Source organism: Strix uralensis, chromosome 12, assembly GCF_047716275.1.
Source record: "Strix uralensis isolate ZFMK-TIS-50842 chromosome 12, bStrUra1, whole genome shotgun sequence".
NCBI lineage: Eukaryota > Metazoa > Chordata > Aves > Strigiformes > Strigidae > Strix > Strix uralensis.
In genome coordinates this window covers 25,119,288-25,142,542 of record NC_133983.1, presented here as the reverse complement: position 1 = coordinate 25,142,542, position 23,255 = coordinate 25,119,288, and the positions used below count along the sequence as shown (strand labels likewise).

General features: G+C 40.8%; 1 protein-coding gene across 3 annotated transcripts in view; it reads right to left on the bottom strand.

Annotated features, from left to right (window-relative positions):
• The window catches only part of AP1G1 (adaptor related protein complex 1 subunit gamma 1), a 52,217-nt gene that overhangs the window by 25,055 nt on the left and 3,907 nt on the right, over positions 1-23,255 (bottom strand). For all 3 annotated transcript variants that reach the window (XM_074881959.1, XM_074881958.1, XM_074881960.1), the window contains exons 2-6: positions 10,282-10,485; positions 6,076-6,200; positions 3,384-3,525; positions 2,109-2,205; positions 1,272-1,348 (exon numbers count right to left, since the gene is read on the bottom strand). In XM_074881959.1, the coding sequence (XP_074738060.1) occupies positions 1,272-1,348; positions 2,109-2,205; positions 3,384-3,525; positions 6,076-6,200; positions 10,282-10,482 (642 nt within the window). In that variant the 5' untranslated portion in view covers positions 10,483-10,485. The remainder of the gene's footprint in view (positions 1-1,271; positions 1,349-2,108; positions 2,206-3,383; positions 3,526-6,075; positions 6,201-10,281; positions 10,486-23,255) is intronic.

Genomic DNA, 23,255 nt, shown 5'->3' with positions numbered 1-23,255 from the left:
TTCAATGCAAGCATGCAGCATCTAGAAGAGTTAACTCTTACCTTTTCATTCTAACACACAGCAGGATTCCAAACAGACAAAAGGGACAAAACAGATGAAGCAGGCATTAGGGACGGATCAATGTTATACCATCCACAGCATAAACAACTACGAGATAGCTAGAAAAGAATGTACCTAGTACCTAAGTTTTGAGGACTCCACTCTTCTCTCTTTTCCCAGGATTATCATCTTAATTGAGCAATTAGTAGCAGGGATGGCTACCTTCAAGATGACCCTAGTCCCCCTTTCATTCCTGCTCTGACATATACAATCAGGGCAAGGGAAGATGCATGCCAAAACGCTAAGACGCATCAAAGGATGTCCTGTTTTACTGCCATATGGAAGACTACCAACAGAAGGGCATCTGAGAACTGCACTGACTGGCATTGTGACTTCTTGGTCAAAGAAGAGAAATTGAACGAAGCTGGTAGAACAGAACTGGCTGTTTGCTCCTCTGAAAAGTGTTACAGGTGCTTAGTTATGTGCATGCCCAGTTTACTGCTCTTCCTTGGCCTGTCTATATCATTAGGAGTTTCATACTGCACACCAAATTATGGCAAACAGCATAAGGAAGTTTGTGCTGGGGAGGGGAGGAGAAGCAAACATTCCTAACCAGAGGAGGAAGAGTGACCTTGACTCTCAAACCCTTAAACTAAAATGGAAAATGATGTAATACAGCATTTATCAGAGATGAGGTATCTACAGAACTACAACTTCCATAGGTATTTTTGACCTGAGTGTATAAAATTTGTGGCTCTGGTTAAGGCATTCAGGTGTTGGTCTAAGCCTCAGTTTCACCTTTGCCTCTTTAACACATTGGCGATTCCAATGTCACTATGCAATTAGCTATGAAGAGTGGAAAAAGTCCTAAGGGAACATCAAAGAGGACATTTTAACTTCAGGATGAGTTTCATACTGCACAGTCTTAAGACTGATGTTTTGTAACTTACCCACTTATTGAAGGGGATTGGGGCTAGATACACGCAAAATTCCCAAATTTAATGATTTTTTAAAAAAAATTTTTATAACAAGCAGACAGTTTCATTAAATTCTTCACCCAAATAGTTGTAAGGATTTTACTGAAAGACAGGCACACTGCTTTCACTAGGGAGACTAAGAGGACGCATCTGTAAAAAAAAAAAACCCAAAAAAACCACACTCCCAAAAAACCCCAACCCACCACAAACAAAAGCATGAATATTAACTCTGCAATATTATCAGTTCACACTTACCTTTCTAAAGTGTGCAAGCATGTCTGGGCTTCTCTCGCACATCTCTGTGAGGAGGACAACTGATGTGTGAAGAACACCTAAGGGGGGGGGGGGGGGGGGGGGGGGGAAGTATCTGCATTTAACATATTTTTATTGGTTCCAGACATGTGACAAAGATCCTAAGGAAACAACAGGAAATCATGAAAAAAAGTATTCTTCTTGAGTCCAGCATATCTACCCCAAAATATATTTGTGCTTGCAGCTGTGCCCATGGGAAAGCAGATAGCAGTGTGCTTGTGTCTTAAAGCTGCAACTAAAGGCCAAAGGAGAAGAGAAACTGCACTCTGTCAGCTGAAACCTGCATACTAAATATATAGTCAGATGGGAGACCATTAAAGTGAGAATCTGTTTTATGCTGTAGTTCTGATGAAAAACAGCACTGAAGAAACTCTTTCCTGATACCAACGTAGGTATCTCATTCCTGGGAATGCCTGCTAAAATGATGTCAGAGAATCCTATAGTGCTATGCTACCAGAAGACAAAAAACCCTAAAAATTGCACTTTAGCAGCGTATTGGATAAAAATCACAAACTTTCTCATTCCACCCACTCTGAATTGTATCAAAAAACAGTGGAAGAGTTCCTTTTGTCACCTATGCCATGTAAAACTCCTGCTGACTAGCAGAGTCACACGCATCCCTTTCTTCTGAATGACATTTGCTTTCACTGCATAGAAATGGGAAGAAACAAATTGTACTGATACACCTCAAAAGTTCCTTCCAAACAAAAGGCTTAGGTAGCAAGTGTGCCATCCCGTAAGGAATGTCATAGCCTTGCCAAGTAGAGTCTCGGGTATTACCGTGGTTCTTCTCATTCAGCAAGTTTTTGGTGGCTGGCAGGAACATCTCCATGAGTTCAGGCACCTTTCTAATGACGTGAACAGCACACAACGCTGCCTGCACAGGAAAAACAGCTCCGTTAGTACACACTGTAACAACAACCATACACATTGTGAGAACATCCAGCACAGTGGGACCTAGCACAAACTTCATGATATACAAAGGCCTGGAAAGTCTATAGTACATTTTTCCATCTCTCCACTGCAAGTGATACTAAACAGCATCACAGAGGGGGGAAGCACTGAGCTACAAAGTAATACTGCCGCTAGCAATGGTTCATTTTTACATTATTCACTTCAGAAGTGATATTAACTGCAAAGCAGCTCAGCCTTTAATAGGGCTACTTCAGTCTCTCTTCCTGTTGCTATGGAGGGGATAACGCATTGGAAGAAAGTAAATAAATTTATGTCAAATTATGGCTCATTTTCTTTCCCTTGAATATCATCTCCTTCCCCACAAAATAACTTCCTCCTGCAGGTGATAGGTCCTATGAGAAACAAAAGTATACTGAAAAAAAATTGCCTATGTCTAGGGTGCAGAAGCAACAGGAGACACTACTCTTTGCAGGTGCTTGAGAGCCAAGTGCACTGAGGGCCTCTTCCCAGAATACAGCAGTACCTCTTAGCACTGCTTTCTCTCCAATCTCTCTCTAGATCCAGCACTAGAGAAAGAAGTAACAATGAATCTCTTCCTAAATCTTACTGCTTCCTACCCTTTCCAAGACTTAACAATGAAATCAATTTAAAAGAACAAGGGTGATTACACTTTGCAGATGCTACAGCACACTTGCTATGGAAATGAGACAATTTATAATTGTCCATTTCAAGGCCTTAACCCTTCTATCTCACACACTACTGTAATAATCATTAACAGAAGTGATCAAATAGGTTCAAATCTTCAGGTATCTGGACTTATCCGAGAAGATACAGAAATAAACCGATGACTAGAGTTTGGGGTTAATGTCTGTGAACAGGCCAGTGTTAACATTACCATCAGCAACCTTGAGGTAGAGAGTATGAAAATAGAAGCAACTGCCTCGCCTGCTGGAGGCTTGTCTTTTAGAGGCTTACACACACTCCTGATACACACAGACAGGCAGTTTTGACCTGTCTTGCACACTGGGATAACAGTCAGCCAGTGTGATCCAAGCCATCTAGTATTCAAGAATTAGCAGGTATTGAATCAATCCTGAGTTTTAATCCATAACAAAAGTATTCAAAAGTTCCCTGAAGTACCTTCTTCCTAAGATAGGAGTTAGAAGTTTTGAGGAGCTTTTCCACCTCTCCTGCAAGGTCTCTGCACATTTCTGAGGAGCCCATGCAGCCGAGAGTGCAGAGTGCCAGCCCCTGCACATATTGCGTGCTGTGATTAAGGTCACTGTAAAGGAGAACAAAAAAAAGCCCATCAGCATGAACACAGAGAACCTGAACACACAAGAAAAAAGGCATCTATATCTACAGTCATCTAACCAGATGCACACATGGCCCAGAACTCTCCAGATTCTCAGCTATTTTGAAGGAGCATGACTTCTGAGCAATAGCAGCTTTGAGTGCATGTACCACAGGGGTTGCTACTACTTCTACTTAGAATCCTCAATTATAAAGGTAAAATACTTGGTTAACACTATCAGGTATCTAGGGATTGAGCTGAGAAGAGTGAAGACCACACAGAATCCCATTAGAACTTCTAAAGTAAAGACAAAATGTTGTATTTTGGAACTTGCATGCAGAAAAGAACCTCAAATGAAGTACAGTCCTGGAGTGACTCTGTGGGTCCCAGTTTAAACACATTCTAGGATAGGCTTTAGCTTCTGCACTTACAAACCAAACAGTATACAAAAATTTATGTAAAAAATATCCTCTATCCTGAGTAAAAACCACAAACCCCACCACTCGCACACCTTGAAAATAATCCATACAGGCATTTTATTTAGCAATCCTGACTATTCATATGCCTCAGGAAGTTGCAAAAATCCGCCAATAAGAAGTTTTTAAACCACCTGACAGCAGATGCTATTCATGAGGCCAGCTACCAACGTCACACTAAGTACAAGGCAACACAGCTTCCACATGGCAACCCCAACAATCTCTAAAAGCTATTTCTACACTGCTTTTCTGTCAGACTATTTAGTACTCATGTCGCCACAGTATCCAGGACTCAATGTTGAAGAAAGTAAAACATACGGTTCCTGGTTTGGGAGGCAAGGGGAGCTGGGGATTGTGTGATGGGAGAGCTGGGGAAAGGAGTGGTGTGTAACCAAATGCGCACAACGTGCAGAAGAGCAAGAGACAGTATTCTGGTTGTTACATCAAGCAGCTATGGCAACATGCAGATGAAGGAACAGATAGCACATGCCACTAAATGGGTTGTTTTTTTGCTTCTTCCTTTAACAAATTTTTGGCAGCTATACAAAGCTGTGTGTATAGCAAGTATATGCTTCACAAGGGCGCTTTTGCTATCAAAAATCTAGGTCTTGCTATAAAATAATGAAAGACAATGCCATAAATCAAATACCTTAATGTCTAGATAAAAATCAAGACAGTGGTAGATACAGAAGCCAAAGAAGAAAGCAATAAACAACCCACTGAGGTGGTGGGAAGCTGTCTACCAGTTCTGCCCAGCTTCAGTCTGACCCGTTTCCAGTTCAAACTCACTATACCCTTACCACAAAAATTAATTTTAGCATAAACAATCAAAAGAGGTTTTAACCTAGCAGCCTGGTTCTAACGGAAGAGCCTCACAGGTACGACATTTCAATGAAAAAATCTTTAGCCAAATGTCTCACCTCTCCTGGACACTAGATCCCAAGGTAGCAGACCCTCAGGCCCGCAGTTTTGTTCAGTTTCTTTCCAAGCACTTTTGAGGCCACAGTCTAACAATCAATACTTTATTTGCTAACATCAGGGAAGTTTATGTTCTGAAAGTTAATAATAATAAAAAACAGACACACCACACAGAACCAAGCAGGCCTCTAGGTAAATAAACTAGAATGCAGTTGTTCCACTCCTGCTCCCATCCATCTTGAAAAGGAGCATTGTTGGAAATACACCAATCATCATCTACTAAACTATAATGTAAACCAGTCCCAATTTAACAGCATTTTTCTGAGAGGAAAAAAAGTAAAAAGATTATTTCCTATCCCCTCTTGTCCAATTTCAGCAACATGCCAAGCAGACAGCACATCCCAAGTTGCTGCTGCCTTGCTTCCAAGGAGAATGATTCATCAGGACCATTAGGCCAACCTTAAAAAGAAAGCAGGATACACAGCCTTGATCCTTGAAGTCGGACGACTCTTCAGAGCTCGTCAGCAGAAGTCAAGTAAACAAACACAGGACAACATGGCTGCAGCAATATATATGACTGTGACATATGATGGCCAGTCCAGCCTACAAAGTTTTAACAGTGTTATAAAAACATCCTGATTATATCATATTTAAAAGGTGGATGGACCTTTACTGATGCTGCATTACTGCTTGCCTGGCTCTTTTCTACTGCAAGCTGGAAGATAACTAATTTACAGAAATGGAAGAGAGCTCTTTACAACAATTAGAGGTCTTCTGCACTGGCTGAGCAGTTTACTGTGGTCATTTCATCTTCCCGATTTTATTTATCTTAACATGACCTCCAGAAACACTTACTACCATTCTGTAACAGTAGTTACATGAACTGTTGTTTGCCACATACACCTGCTCAGGACCAACGCAATTTTATATTCTCTTCCATCTAAGGAAGCTAAACAGGATCATCCCATACAGTACAGTACTAGAACAGTCTTGTTTGGTCAACAGCATACAACAAATTGAAAATACCAGTTTTCTAATGCAAGGGAAAAAATCTAAAGTACTCAAAATATCACTGTCAGGAGTGTACTTTCAGATCCTGAAACCTCAAAGCATGTGTTGATGGAGAGAGAGGTGGAACCCTTACTTCTTGATGCAATTGGTCATAAGAAGATGGACATCCTGTCTCTCATCCAGCAGCAACATGGCACCTAAATACCCAATGCGCTTGTCTGTGAATTTCTGAGAGGCAATGAGCTTGAGGCACTCCAACTGGAAAAAAAAGGAAAAAAAGGAAAAAAAAAAAGAGAGAATTAGCTTAAACTACTTCTTAGCTAGAGGAGAAACAGTTTGAATTTTGATGTTTACTCATCTAGGTCTCTCAGAATGCATTTTTTTTGAAGTATAGTTTATTCCCATTTTGGTGATGTGGAAAACAAAGAAAGGTTAAATGACCTGCCCAAAGCTCCCAGCAAGCCAGCAGGAAAGTTATTAGCACCTCCTGCATCTTGGAGTAGCCAGACACTGTTGGTCTTCCATGACCTCAGATATACCAGATATGTGGGTTTATGTCACAAAAGTAAAAGATAACATATTTATAGAGACAAGAGATCCATCATTAAAAACAAAATAGTAAAGATCTGGAAATCTAGATCATGTGTCATGTTTGATACACACTGGAAACTTCTGAACCAGGCTTAAATGGGTGCATCTACCTACCAGAGAAGATCAGTGCTCTGTAAGTTAATTGTCAAAACCAGTTTTGGTTTATTATGATCTGTAACTAACTTGCTACCTAGGTAAACCTTAGACACGGAGATAGCTCAGTTTTTGACCTGCTCTGTAATCTCTATTTGAACACCTGAAGTTTGACTATAATCATATGCATTGTAGCCACTACAAGGTTCCCTTTCACCATGTAGAAATGTCAACTGTGTTCAACAGCATAAAGGAGATCCCTAAGGTAACAGGCACAGCTGCCCCTTGCACACAGCTGATTAAGAATTTAACTGCTAACCCAGTTTTGAACTCAATGCTTTCTTATTTCAAAAAAATACATCAACTGCAGAGATATTCTGAGATTACTATGCACTAAAATATTTCTCTCTAACAGATAACTAATCAAGTATAATCAACATCTACTTTCCAGACAGGAAGTAGCAGAAATGGCTTCTCAAAACAGGTGAGAGACCTATCCTTCACAAACACATCCCTTAAGTCTGTTTTACAAATCAGCTGGGGCAGCAAGTAAGCATACACAAGAGGTTTGAGGAGGGGTCAGACAAAGCTTGCAACAGATCCATTTTAAAGAAAGGGGGCATGCACAGGCAAAAATACGGGGTGTCATGAAAAGTTTTTCATGGTCCCTAGCTATAGGGAAGCTTAAACAGGGCAACAGACACAGGTGAGATGCAAGAAGCACACACACATCAGGAGGGTGAAGTTGTACAGGATACCGATAGGAAAAGGAAGGCTGAAGTGCCACAGAAAGCGAGTGCTATGGCCTAGCCACTGACAAGCTCTCACAACTGCGTGGCGTCAGAACATACAGCTCCACTCTGCAAGGAGTTGTCACGTGTGAACACCCGGCTAGTGCAGGGTGACAAACCGGTAAGAAAAATCTTGAAAGAAAGTGAGTTCAGTTTGCTAGGTTTAAAGGGCTGAAAATCTAGAATAAAGAAACACCTCTGAACAGTAAGATCAGTCATCCACAAGGATAACTGAACTTGCACAAATGGGCAAGATCAACCAGGGATAAGGTACAGAACACTAGATATCGACCTCTTATCTTTCCAGTGCTTTCTGTAAGAGAATAATGTACCTCCGAACCAACTTTCTTCTCCAGGTTTACGAGATACTTTCTTATACAACCCTCTGTAAAAATGCAATGTAGAATTGATATCTAAGCTACAGTGTAAGAGCCAAGAAAGGCAGAAGGCAAACTAAGAAAAAGCAGAAGGAAACTAATGACTGCAACAGATACTGTAAGATATATTTCTGGTACTTTTTAATTTGAAAGATATTATTGAAATTTACGCCGTGAAAGGCTGATGAGTTCTTGTTTCACTTGTATACAAATACATGCAAACCAGCTTCATGCACAGCAACACTGAGAAACACGATCAGCTGAAGCTCTTACTAGGTCTAATTAGCGGAAGAAATCTTGATACCATCATATCCATTTCATTCAAAGGAACAATTAAAATCTGCTACATCAGTACTGTAACAGATACATCAGTAAAGCCAGATATGATACAGACATAGAGCTAGACTACAACTTACTCAAGTTTTTACTGACATAGTCACTCTTTCAACTGGAAGTAGAAATTTTTGCAAGTAGAAATAATGACAATAATAATAAAGTTATTTGCCCAGGCTGCCTGACAACTTCTAAACTTTCACAAATGGCCTCTGCACACACTCAAGAGACAGCTTGCCATCCAGTGCCTCTCAGCATGCACTGGCTAAATAGAGTGCTCATGCTGGGTCAAAGTTGAGGATCCCTGGCTTGGAAAGAAGTAGATCAACCATTCACTACCTCTCACACTTTCTCTAAGTTCTCTTTCATTATTGGTTACCCCATCCACACTGTTAGCTGAAGTCAGATGTGTGCTTACACCTTAAAGAGAGACCATCTAACACAGCCTGTGGCCCTCTTCTGTTTTTCACCAAAATTTCCTGCATATTTATCCTATCACACTCAAACTTCCTGTCTACAATGCTGGACTGTCTATCTACAAGACTCCACTGCTGGAACAACACATGTCTTCAACAGGTCTCCAGCTCACGCAAACTATGCTCCACCTACACAACATTAGCCCTTTGAAAGATTCCTTCCAGTTACAAGTATTAAGGACATGCAAAGTCTGCAACTTACTCACTTGGAGAATACTTGTTAAAATCCCCTCTCAGCCTTGGGCCCTATGCCCTCCTGAAACTGCAGCTGATAAACCACATGACAACCAAAGCCATCGAATGAAGTACTCTGTTCCCAAAACAGTCAGCATAGATGCTTCTGTTTGAGACGTGGCAACTCCAGCAATAACAGATATTGAATAATCTGGTTTACCCTTCTTCCACTGAGAATGAAGACACAATTTACCATTACTGATCAAAACAGAAAATGAAATGGTCTAATCTTCCACATATGGGATTAAATACTTGAGTAACAAGATAAAATAATCCAAATAAAATTTAAACATGTTCCTAACATAGGTCAAATGTAGAAATTCTAGATGACAGTCATCTGTAACACTTCTCATTCTTCTTGCTGCTCTTAGATACTTAGCCTTAATTTTTGTGACAGGAAGTTTCTCTCTTGAACTGGGGAGCTTGGTTGCATGAAGTGTTAAGAACAGGATAATACATAAATTCACTTGCTCTTATGCAACAACTCGTTATCCTGAGAGAGGAATCTGATGATGTAGAAGTAAGATAATGCACTTTGTATGCAGTAACACAGCCCAGACTCACTCCCTAACACTAAGACTATTTGGAATTTTATTTCAGTGGTTTGAGTTTACTGTTTCAGTGAGACATGTCAAGACTGGTAAATCCAACCATGAATGGACAGACTCCCAAGACATGAAACTACTTTAAGGGATAAAACAATCTGACCAACTTTTTATTTAGCTTTATGGAAGACCTAGGTTAGATTACTACTGACAAGACACTTACTGACTTCTACGCAAAACAGACTATGCCCCAAAGACTAAGCAAAGCTCAATGTGAAGAACATCTTGTAGATCAAGAACTCCCATCTTCCTGTCTCCCTTTTCCACAATCTACCCGCGTCAAAAATAGCATGTCAGAAATAAGCCAAGAGATGGAAAACTTGTACCAGTATTCTCCAAGTCACTTCACTAAGATGGAGATAAGGAGCACCGATTTCTTATTGCTGGGAACAGACCATCTCTTATGCGCCTAGAATAGATTGCTTTAGAAGGAAAAGGGTATAGAAGAACCTCCTTTGAAGCATCTGGTACTTTCCATCAGAGACAGAACTCCAATGTGCTGTTTAGAACCCATGTTGAAATAGCCATATATATTGGACTGTGGTTTAAGAACTACTGCTCTGCAGAAACCTGGGTAGCGAGGAACAGACAGTCTGGCAAAAGCAGACTAACCCTAAGTTTTATAACAAAATATCTAAGTCTCCAAACAGCAGATCTCACTAACAAAGTCAAGACTAACTAATGTAGGTTGAGAACATACGTGAAGACAGACCTCAAAGCGTCCCAAAGAGCAGACAGCAAAAGTGCAGCTAGGAATGTTCCCAACAGGTCAATGTGCCTGAACCACAGAGCAGACTGGCATATGCACATAGCACAGCAAGCACTGAACTCCGACCTACCTGTCCAAAATGTGCAGGGTATCCCAGCATGTGCATATACAGCAGCTTTGCCACGTTTCTGCATCGGTACGTGTTATCTTCCTCTCGGAAGGATGACCGGATAGCAGCACATTCCTTTTGGATCATCTCACGCTCTTCTGCCTGGGTTCTTGCTGTCCGGATGGTCCGGATCAACTCCCGCAGTCTGATGGGGGCTGGCATCCTCTGGGAGAAAAAGAGATCTGTAAACCTTGTACTGGACCTAAAGGCTTCATAATGATCTCATACTTTCACTTTTTTTTTTTTTTCCTTTCTTACCCTACAATTATGTAAGTAGAATTTAAAAAATGCAGACTCCTTCAGTAGCATGGTTAAAAGCAAACTTGAAAACCAGACGAATTCATTGTGCCTAACATTTGCTTTTCCAGAACATTAGAAACAGAAACTGATATGCTTTGAGTTAGCTGTCAGGTGAACATAACATGACTCCCCACCTGAAACAGGCAGAAATGGCACTCTGCAGGTATGCTCTCATATTCACATCAGGTATGCTCTCATATTCACATCATCTGCCTCTCTCCAGAAAAGCTCCAAAGAGATTTGATCCCAAAATCATGACAACTCAGACAGAAATCCTTTACAAAAAGCAACACTGTTTAACTTGTGCAAGATTTTTATACAAGTGTTTCAGATAGCCATGCTTCAAAAATCCTGCAAACTTATGCCATACATACTTCCTTCTTAGAGGTGTGGAAGTCAGCAGATAAAGCACATGGAAGAGCAATCCTAGCTGGGTGGATATTTCAGAGAATCTTCTTTTAAAAATAAATCAAGTTGACACCATCCTTTTATTACACCCCAAACAAAACAATCCTTTCTCAAACAAGCGTGTCACATTACTGTCTGGTGGCACTGGTATGAAAAGAGTGTGCAAGAGAAGTGTATCCTACATGAACTCCAAGTAGTTTCACTTCACCAGACAGAATACTGATGGAGCCATCTGACCTAGAGAGCAATTTAGTCTTCTGAATATCCCTCAAGAGGAAAAAGGCTCTCAAACAAAAGCCAAACTTTAGAATGATGTTCAACAGTTGAACTTTTTAGTTCATGCTCACCAGAACTGACTTTTGATTTTCTGGGAGATCAGACTTGCAAGCATCTCTACAGTCATCTTTCATCCACGCTAGACTGCGAATATAACTGAGCCATTCTGGTAACAGATAATGTCACATCAACTTGTGAAAAGTTGCCATGGCAGTCCGCTACAGATTTCATCTGGGTCACTGTCCTCCCAAAACGGTGTGTCATACATTTTAAGCACTGTCATATCAGGAAAAGATGTGCATTCTGATGCTGCACTAACTGGCTTGCATGACACCACAGAACTGACAGGCTGGGCAGCGTACAGAGTTAGCAGGGCACTAGTCTGCTGCAGAAAAGCAGAGCTGCACGTACAGTCACAGTAAGACAGCTGAACGCAGCTCTGTAGGTCTGGATTACAGATCTGGTCTCCTACAGGATTCATACATAACACCAAGTCCCTTCAGTCAAACCATGCGGACCACTCATATTGCAGTTCCCCATCTTCATACCTACAAAGTTTGAATTTAGAGACACAGAGCATTCAATTTTGAAAACAGAAGAGTAGAGACGTTCCTCCTGCATTAAGAAACTCTGCCCCAAAATGCTGACATGTGTAGGATCAAGATTACTGGACACGTTAATCCTTAGTCTTGCCTTGCCCCTCCATTTAACACTTTCTCACATTACTGTGATATGAATAAATTAATGCTTACTATGCATTCAGATGCCGCATTAACAAGGATCACAGAAATGGTCAAGGGGAAATAAGAAATCCATCTCCAGAACAGTATCTGAACGTGCAATAAATAAGGCTTTTGAATGTGGCGTTCATGTTCTTTTAATGTAGCCTGTGATGTTCCTACACTGAAAAGATCTTCCCCACAACAGCATCATATCTACACACGCATGGCGAAGGCTTTAGTTAGATGGAGCCTTTAAACCTGTAACACAGACCAGCACAAGCAACAGTGGTAGAACTGTGATCTTTCAGCAGCAAGTTAAAACTGTAGGATCACAACAAAAGGAAGGTGAAAACCCTGCAGAGCACTAGGAGCACTGAGATGCACCGATTGTACAGTCTCTGGAGATATCAGATGTTGAAGGGCAAGCCTCAAAGGATCATGCACAAATCATTTTTGGAAATATTACTTGGCCATATTGGAAGACTATTTTCACCAGTGCAACAAAATACACATCTTCAAAATAAAAGGACAACTCCCCAGCACTCATATACGAAGTCAGCCAGAAGCATCAAGGTTTCAAAGCTTTTCAAATAAAAGGTAGTTTAATTCTATCCATTTCCGGTTGCATTCCCCCGATCCACACAGAATACTTTCCTACCCTAAGAGAACAAAACACTTTTCTAAAATCCTGCAAAAAGCCTCCGATAAATAGCTTGCTTGGGAAACTTCAGAATGAGCAACTTACAACTATTAAATTAAAAAAAAGGGGGGAAAACAACTAAAACCATGGATTTAAATGGCATGTAAAAATAAGGTAACAGGGCAAGAGTTAATTATTGCAAGCTAGAATTCCAATATAACATGTACCAGTTGTTTCCTAGCTGTTGTATGGTTGTATTGCTTTACTCTGTGATAATTTATTCTTATTTAAAAAGGGACAAACACACATTAACTGTGTGCTGTCACTGGAGACTCATTAACTTGCTGCTAATTACACCCTACTACATATCCCAAAAACTTGTTTGCATAAGCCTATCCTTAGACCCTGCTTTCAGAGCTGAAACTGAATAAAGAAGGTTATTCTGCAGTAAGGTAGGATACAACCTCCTCCCAAATTCTATAAATCCTTATAACAACATCTGCTTAAGTTCATGTTTCTATCCTGAATCTGTCACATTGGAAGTGGTCTCAATCTCCTATAAAAGCTATTCTTCATTAATTCAATTTAATCCCTCATTTCCATAGTAGTCTTCAACTTAACCTAGTAATTTACATGAAAATATGATCTACCAACCCTTCACTGTCCTAAATGAGCAGCCAAAGAAGGCAGAAAGCAGACCAGAAATGGCCATACCAGGTCTGATCAAAGCTCCACCCTGTTCAGAACCTGCTGACATATGCCTAGGGAAGAGTGTAAGAACAGGGCAAACACGTAGCAATACTTTCTCGGGATTTGCTTGCAGTCTTCAACAATTTGTAGCTCGAGAACTTCTAAAGCCAGAAATAAAAACCACTCTGGTTTTATTTGGACCCCAGGTAAACTTCTAAAATCAACAGCATTCTGCAGGATGCATTCCACAGCTTCACGGCATGACATACAGAGACCCAGCTACTTCTTTTGTTCTGCATTTACAACTGCTTGTGTCCACTGATACTCCCAATTATTCAACACACTTCCACTGTTATCTCTCCCTCATCCTCCCCAGTCTGAAAAATGCAGCCTCAGATCCAAGCCCTTCCACAGCTGATTACCTTCGTTGCCTTGCCTGCACGTTCTACAACTCTCCCACGTCCTTTCTGAAGGGGGAGAGAAGCAAAGTGCTGCAACGAAGCATCTAAGAGGTAGATGTGCCATTGATTTATTTATAAAATGTATTTTGCTCCCTATTATTTTCCTCCCTATTATTTTCCCAGTAATTGGTAACACTCAGTTCAGGGTTCTGAATGCTACAAGGTACTCAGCTTGTGTTTTTTACATAGCAGTATCATAAACCTCAAAAATCTCTTTCCTGGGTGGCAAGAGTCTGCTTAAAGTCTCTAATTTTTAAGCCTGGACTCACCTACTACACACACATATCGCATGGTTCTAAACTGATTTTGATAAGCCATGCTCTTGTTGGAAAATTGAGAAGTTAAAAAAATCCTAGAATGGTTTGGGTTGGAACGGACCTTAAAGCCCATCCAGTCCCACACCCCTGCCCTGGGCAGGGACACCTTCCACTAGCCCAGGTTGCCCAAAGCCCCGTCCAACCTGGCCTTGAACCCTTCCAGGGAGGGGGCAGCCACGGCTTCTCTGGGCAACCTGTGCCAGGGCCTCACCACCCTCACAGGGAACAATTTCTTCCTTAGATCTGATCTAGATCTGCCCTCTGTCAGTTTAAAACCATGACCCCTCATCCTATTCCCCCCGCGCCCCCCCCCCCCCCCCCAAGAGTCCCTCCCCCATTTCCTGTATCCCCTTTCAGTCCTGGGAGGCCGCTCTAAGATCTCCCCGGAGCCTTCTCTTCTCCAGCTGAACACCCCCAACTCTCTCAGCCTGTCCTCACAGGGGGGGTGCTCCAGCCCCCCGAGCATCTTCGTGGCCTCCTCTGGCCCCGCTCGAGCAGGTCCGTGTCCTTCTGATGTTGGTGCCCCAGAGCTGGACCCAGCACTGCAGGGGGGTCTCCCGAGAGTGGAGCAGAGGGGGAGAATCCCCTCCCTGGACCTGCTGCCCACACTGCTCTGGGTGCAGCCCAGCACATGGGTGGCACTACTGCAGGAATGTTCCTCTACAATCTATAGGCAATAATTTCATAATCACTGCGATCACCCATGTGCAGGCTCATGGTGAAAGAAGTGCTTCCAGTCCTTCTGTTGTGCTGACACCGGCATTCCCGGGACAGGGCACCACATGAGGCAACCTGTACATCTGAAAACCAGCTAGCTGCTTTCCTCCCAGGAAGAGTTCTCTTCAGACACATCAGTCTGGCTTGTGCAGACGCAAAGGTGGCAGCGAGAGCATACAGCTCTGGGACACCTGAGATGGGAGTGGGAAAGAGGTGAAGTGTTCCCTCCAGCACAAACCACACTTACGCTATGGTTCTGCACCCTTGTTAGGCTGATCTAAAGCTTCAATGTTCCTAAGAAGACAGGCAGTGGCTATTACAAGTTAAAACCATGACAGACTTTTTTATTTTGAAGAAATAATTCTTTGGAAACTTTTTGAAACACCAATACATAGTCCACCAACAAACTGAAGTTTGGCAGCAGCTTGCTTTGATATCACAAGTCCTTTTGCTCCCACTCTACATTTGAAGGGTTTATAAACCACTGAACGCCGATACCTTCACAGCCTGTGACCTACACAATCGCATGGGACCATTTCCTTGGCATGGGACCAAAACATCCTGCAGATATGCCCGCAGAGGGCTTCAGCACGTTAAATTTGGCCCTGGACATCAGAAAGTAAAAGGACAGACTGCCTAAATAGTTTTAGTCAAGGAGAAAACAGCACTGAACAAAGTGCGCATATATTCTAAGTGCAGCTTTTTATGAACATTTGTTTTGCATCCTTCAGCAGTGTTTAGGCAGAACTTCCTACCTCACTGAGAAGGCAGGTAAAATGGAAACAAACAGCGAAGATCTAATATGATTTCACCCGAACACCATCCAGCCACTGAACAAAATGAATAGTCTATATTTACAAATGCCTTTGCATAAACAATCAACAAGCCACACTGTAAAGATTATTTTTTCCCCTCACATCACAACCACAGGAAAGCAAGCACAAACCAGCATTTTGGAAAGCAAAGAATTAAAGAGTAAGACTCATCATCAGATGATAGCAAAATTATAAGGCTACCTCCTGTTTTCATCTGTGTAACACGCTAACAGGCAGTTACTACAGACACAGTCCAATCTGAACTACTTTTTAAGAGCAACTGTATCTCACACACACTTCCTGCCTGATAAGGATAAAACAATGCAGAACTGCTCTGATGGAGGACAACGTGAAAGGCAAAAGACAATGCTATGATTTATTTTCCAACATTCAGAACTTCTGTCCTTGTGTTGCAACTCCATACTCTTTAAGACAACATTAAATCATTCAGCCTTTTAAAAAATACACCCTTGAATTCTTCCCATAAAATACATTTTGCGCCCATCTATATGAAATATTCTTATTCTCACAAATCACATGCTTATGCCTTGGGGCTTGAGCTCCCTTCTTCTGCGCATTTTTCTACCATTTCAATGCTTAGTAACTCCCATGCAATGTACCATGTTGGCTTTTCTTCCCCTCCACAAGAGTGTTCTCCTACTACCAAGAAATTCTTACATCGGGTATCTGATTTCTGCCTTCAATGACCTTAAGATTCTTTTGCATGCTAATACACTGGAAATCTCATCTCATTTTTAAGTTTCAGACATTTCAAGTAAGTGTAAGCAGTAGCTCTTGCAGATGTGAAGAAACTCTGGACATGAGAACACTTAAATTCAGAAACATTCCAGAACAGATTAACATTTACCTATTATCAACTATTCCAAAGCCTATTACAATGCCAACAGACCTTTAAAGTAATATATCTTGGGTAGTTCCTGCTGATGTTCTGTTAAGCGTGACTGTTCACGTGACACAATATGCATACACTCAAACAATTTAAATAATACGGTGAGAGTTTTCTCACTAACACTGATCAAATACCTGTTATCCTGTACTGATGCACTACAGGGCATAAATGGGAAAATGCAGGTAACAGCAGCCGTGCCAGGTAAGGTACAGAACTGATCTAACACAGCATATCCTGTCTCAGGATGGGAAGTAGTGGGTGTACAGGGGAGGTAACAGAGAAAGTACATCTCCTTGATACCTTCCCTGCTTCGAAGATTTGCTGCAGCTTAAGGGACTTCCTGAACCACAGACAGTATCTTTCTGCATAGCACCTCTCTACAGATCTATGGATTTATCTAACCACTTTCTGAAAGCATCCAACCTTTTCCCTGTTCATACCCACAGTAGTAATTTGCACAGTTTAACTATAAAGCAAAAGATAGTTTTTCATGGAATTTAAACCTGCTGTCTGACCAAGTAAGGGATACTAAATTAAATTCTTACACCATGAGAAAGGAAGTACTCATCACCTATTAACTGAGTTCGTCATCTATGATTTTACAGCCTTTAATTGTATCTACCCCTCAGCCACCTCCCTCTGTAGGCAGTAGAGCCCTATTCCAATCTCTCCCTGTATGGAGCCATTGCACAATTCCTTTATATCACTCTATAACTCTCAGAATTCTTTTTTTTTTTTTCCTCTCCAAACAAAGTATTCAAGCAATGGGTGCACCACGAGTTCACATTGATTTTTTTTTTTTTCTTTGTAGTTAGAAAGTTAAAAATGTTTAAACTCACTTTGCCTGTTTGGCTACTGTTGAGCCAACATTTTTTATAAAGATCCTACAGACAGCTCTAAGACCTCTGGCTTGAGTGACAACTTATTTAGAGCCTTTCACTGTGTATTTATCTTTGCAGTAATTTCTTTTCAGCACAGGCATTGCTTTGCATTTATTGACAATGAATTCATTTTACCATCTTATTACATACTTCTTTAGTGTCACAAAATCCTTCCACAGCTTTAGAATGAAACTGTCACCTCACTATTCACTCCTCCAGATCGCTTTATGAACACACTTAATGGCAATTTCACAGAGTGCCTCTCAATAACCACTTCCTACCACGAAAGCAGACAGATTTTCTATCATTGTCTGGTCATTTTTGTTTCTTCCTTAGCTAGTTATTAATTCACAGTAAGATGTTCCTTGAAAAATTGTGCTATAATGCAATAAAAACCTTTGGTTAGAGGCTCTGTCAAGATTTCTGACAAATCCAACAATTTTATAATCCAGGTGACCTTTATTCATTTACTAAGAACTTGTCAAGAACCATGCAGTTCCTGGGTCCTCTCCTGGAGCCCTTTTTAAAAACTGGCATCATACAAGCTACCACCTACTCTTGTTGTATATGAAGTGTTGATTAAGATAGTGACATATCATATTTACAAGTTGAACAATTTTGAGTTCCTTCAGAGATACTGGTGAACTTCACTTTCTATTGGCCATTTATTAGTAATTTTACTCTATTTGTTCCAAGAGTTCTTGTGACATTTCAGTCAGAGTATTCCTCACAGATTTCAACACGAGAATACCAGCAAGTTCCTTCATATAAAGCACTGATGTAAAGAAGATGGATGGGGGGTTTTTTGCTATGAATTTGTTTTCTTTACACACTGGTTATCAGTCAGACTTCTAGCATGTCTCTGCTATGCATCACAGACGTATGTCCTATACTGGACAACAAAACAGGATCCTATCCAGGCACGTGGTCTTTAGGTGTCACAGAACATTTTAAAAAATAAAAAATGCATCTTATCCATGCTGAGGTACTAAGAAACCGAATTATGAACACCAATTGAGAAGAAGAATAAGGACAGGAAAATAGATGAAGAAGTTTGCTTAGGAACATAATGGAAAAAAAACTTCAAACAAGTATTAAGCAGTTCTTCCTTTTTACTGAATCTCTCAGACACTTTGTCACATTTTAAAGACATAGTCAGACACAACCACCAGCAAATCAATTCTCCTAGATCACCTTATTGTCTCAATTGCCACCGATACAGCACAGATAATACTGACTGCCCTAGGATTCTGCAGGTATAACAGCTTAAATGCCTCTATTACTGCAGCGTTATCCCAAGCAGTAGCAAGGTGAAACAAAGATGGTCAGTTTTGCTACAACACTCAGAATGGCTCCCCACTACTACTAGAGGCATCTGCCTTCACAGATGCAAAAATGCAAAAACTTCTGCAAAATACATACACCTGAAGAGCCATGTGTTGCCCACAAAAACTTTAATTGCAGCTCTTAGACCACCGACCACATCAGGCAACAAGCATCAAGATGGTATTGACACAAGGTCTACTAAGTAAATAACTACAAAACTGGGAGAAGCCAAGCCATTAGGGACTGCTGGGGCAGGTACTACCACTTCACTGAAAAAATACAGCTGCGTGTGCAGCTCAAACATCTGAATGAAGGAGCTGGGGATACCTGAGCAGTTATTTTTCATGTCCCACCTGTTAATCTTTCCCAGAGCTCTAAGATTAGCAGCAAGCATATGCCCCTTGGTCATCAAGCAAAGATCCACAGTTTGCAGGGGTCAGGAAAGCTAATCATCCTAAATCCAAACCATCCGAGCAAACAAACCAGGTTTTGGGCAAGTATCACAAGACTTGATAAACTCATTCAGAATCTCAGTTTCACTCTCACACACACCCCCCACCCCCACAAAAATTCCTTTAGCTTTTTGAGGTCCATATATTTTCATACCCAGAAAGGCAACCCAATAAATCATTGCCACCACTTTCTGGACAATCCCATGCTCATCTGGATGACTTCTACCCAGGGGCAGGCCATAACTTAATGATTAAGCCCACAATGCTATGACTTGAAGTAGCATGCTCGCAGGCCAGAAGCACGAATTTTGCAGACTTGGTGGAAAAACAGGCAGAAGAGGTAGAATGGAGGCAATGAGTTTACATGGATATTGCTACAGGACGGAAACCAGCAATTCACACAAGATAGCAACCAATTCACACGATACAGTTCAAACCAGTATGCACTTGCAGATGCACAGCTACAGAAAAACCCACACTACTGAGAGAGAGAAGACTGCACCAGCTCCACTTTCCTTCTTCCTTTCTAGAGGAAATATGCATAAGAAGCGCCATGCCCTTCCCTCCCTTTCGTCAACTCTTGGCATTACTTGTGTATCAGTTTTCCCGGATTCTGATAGATCACAGAACAATAGGAAACAAACATTTTCCCACATATACACTGCCAAGCGATCCATGGCTGGAGACCAGACTCATGGAGCGCAATGACAAGCTGTAACAGCAAGACAGGTGCAAGGCCTCACGTCCTCCATGGATACAGAGCCGGCACCCCAGGAAGCTGCAGCATAATAAAAGGCACTTAGAATGGAAAAGGGCTCCTGCAAGCCCTAGAAGATAATTTATTGGCAAGTATTTATGATTTTCCTGATCACATAAGCAACGTATGGACAACACCAAGCGTAACCACAGCATGGCTCTGCCAAGGCAGTCAAACGCTTACAGGATCAAAATCTGACTGGGACTTGATGGACGACCAGAGACACCTCACTGCAGGAGGGAATATGGGCTATGTGTCAATAAACAGATTAATAATAGAGTTAAAACAAAAAGAGTACTAAAGAATTACAAAAGCAAAATATAAATAGGATTAAACAATTTAGAGCTCAGAAAAATTAAAACACTAAAGTAATCATTTAATTTTGACTACATAATTTGTCTTGAAATGAGACAGAATCTTGAAGTTCACACTATCACCCATGTGGAAGATTAAGAAAAGTCAGCTTCAGATGAAAACTACAAAAGCTATGAAATAGAAACAGCCATGAAAAATCAAATTTTACAGACTTCTCTGTATTACATAAATGCATTTTATTGCACAAGATGACTAACAGAGGACAACCATATCATCTAGTAACAGCAGACCTGCAGCTTAAGTTTAGTTGGCTAAATGCTGCTTAGAACTTCCTTCAAAGCAGCAGGTCTTGTTCTTCAGGATTAGTTAACATTTTTCACCAGTACAGGCATATGTTTTTATTCTTTACACATTAACATAAATGACAAGGCAATTTTAAAAAGTAGTTACCTCCTTCCTCATTCTGTTTACAGCAGCAGTTTCCCTCTGCCATTTCTTTGCTAACTACAAACTCTAGACATCAGGGATGATCTCCAAATACTTGAAAACAGCCTACCAGTTAATATTTACACTATCTGGTAGGATTGAACTCAGAATTCTTCCACCTCATGAGGTCTGTTTCCCCCTTCTCACTGTGAAGGCCTTGCTCGTTAGAGTAACCTACTATCAAGATCAAAGCTTCTGAAAGAGTTAGATACCTAACTCAGATTAGTTCCAATGGCACAGGTGGCTGGTGTCTAAGTTCCTTTAAAAAAAGAATTCCAGCTTTTTTTTCCCAGTCTCTGAATTGCATGAAAGGTGATAGCTCAGTGATTCTCCTCCCTCTGCTATTCACCAATTCTTCCCCTGAACCAATAAAAAAAGACATTCTTCCATTATGCAACTCATTCCTAGTAAACAATCCAAAACTGAAAAGAAAGTATTCAACAAAAATTGTAACAATTAAAAACATTTTATTTTCATCTAAACTATGCTTCTAAATCATGGTTTTCTCCCATTTTATGGTCTCTTACTAGTTAAGCTTGTCATGTTTCAAAATTACAAGATTTATTCAACACGCCATTATGCCAAAAATACTTAAGCATAGAACCTTACTAAAAGTCTCTTTTAAAATATAATCATATTCAAATATGATTGTTCACCAAATAACCTTTTATATTTACAAGAAGCACCTAATATTACCAAAATCCACATGTAAAATGCTGAAGTGCTTCAGCCAAGCAATATTCCTCTATCAGGATCGCAGTGTAGACAAAAGTATTTACTATCCTTAAATGTGTAACTGAACTGAGATCCTTCTGTCTGGAAACTATTCAGAAATGTTAGCTTATGTCTTAAAAAAATTAAAACCACTCTTTCAATACACTAATGAAATTTTTTTTAAAAAAAGTTGGTTAACAACTTGTTTCGGACAGGTTATCAGACATGTTTTAAAATTACATTATTATTTTGCCTTGAATTCTGGAAACACTGAGACATAAACCCCAACAAAGCTCATGGAATTATTCACAGAAGGCCTGTACTGTTTGGGGAACTTGTCTGAATTTTCAGTTCAAGTAAGATACATACCCAGTTATAGCTTTTCCTGTAAGTAGTATTTCTGAACTTGGCTCATCCTAGAAAGCAACGACAGACTGAAGCAGCACACACATTTTTAAGCACATCTAAAATATACAACTTAAGTTGCTCCACCCCAATGCATGCATAAGTAATCACATTCCTCAAGCAAAAACAACTTTTGGGAAGTTACATAGTTAAAGCCTGACCCAACTCCCAACTGAAATCAGTAGAACTCCCCTACTTGCTTCAGGGTAACTGAACCAAGCCTCCTGTACACAAAAGCATAAGATATGTCTGGACTACATGAAAGGAATAACTGCACTGGTTAACTACAAAATACCGATGGCCTCAACTCCACACTACTATCAGTGGGCTTCATGCTTCTATTGGATACTTTAGAAAAAAAATTTAAAAAAGGCATTGGCAGTAAAACCAGAATATACACTACAAATAGAGATGAAGCTGTGAACAAAAGCAGAGATACTGGTATATGGTCTAGTATTATCAATATTTATACAGAAAACAGTAAACACCTAAGCAAGCAGCACCATCATCATCAAGAAGGGCAAAGAAGGGCAAAGGCAACACAAAAGAGTTTAAAGAAAAAGCAACCAACCATACAACATTCCAAGTGGAAAAATAATCTCTCTTGAGAAAAAGCAATTTAATACAACAGAGAAGTAGAAAGTAAGCAACATCAGAAAAATCAGAACGAAATTAAGGCAGCAGGGGGCTTCAAAATGCAGTGTGATAATAAAAGCCATCAGTGTTACACTTTGCTTTACAAAGACAGCATGGGGGGGGGAAAAAAAGGCCAAGGAAGGAAAAAAATGCCCCAAAACAAGAACTAAAAATATAGTCTCAGAATTGATAGTTCCAGTTACATTCAAAAAACTAAGAAATGTAGCACCAGAGTATTCAAGAGGCAAGCCGCCATGCTGTTCAGCAGCCGAGAGGAGGACGAGATCCAGGACAGCGACAGGAGACGTTGGAGGGTTCTGCTCCAAGACCCTCAGTTTGCACAGGCCCTACGAGCCCGCCAGGCCGAATGCAGCCCCACCTCCGCTTCCTGGGGCTACAGCCGTGAGCCCCCTGGCCAGGGAGACCGGCAAGCACTTCTGGTGAGGCTCCCATCCCTGCCCAACAGTACACATACACCAAACCAAACAACTCCTGAACTGGCTTCCAAAGATGCACTTGAGCTTTCAACCATTACAAATATTAACCTCAACACCTGCCAAAAGAAGAAAATAAATATTTGCCTTTTTGTAGAAGCTAACGAATGAAGCATTGGAAGAGTTAGCACATCCACGTAGCTGATCAGTATGACAGATGAGATCAGAATTCCGCATTTCCTGACTTCTCTTTCTTTACTTCAATCACTGCTG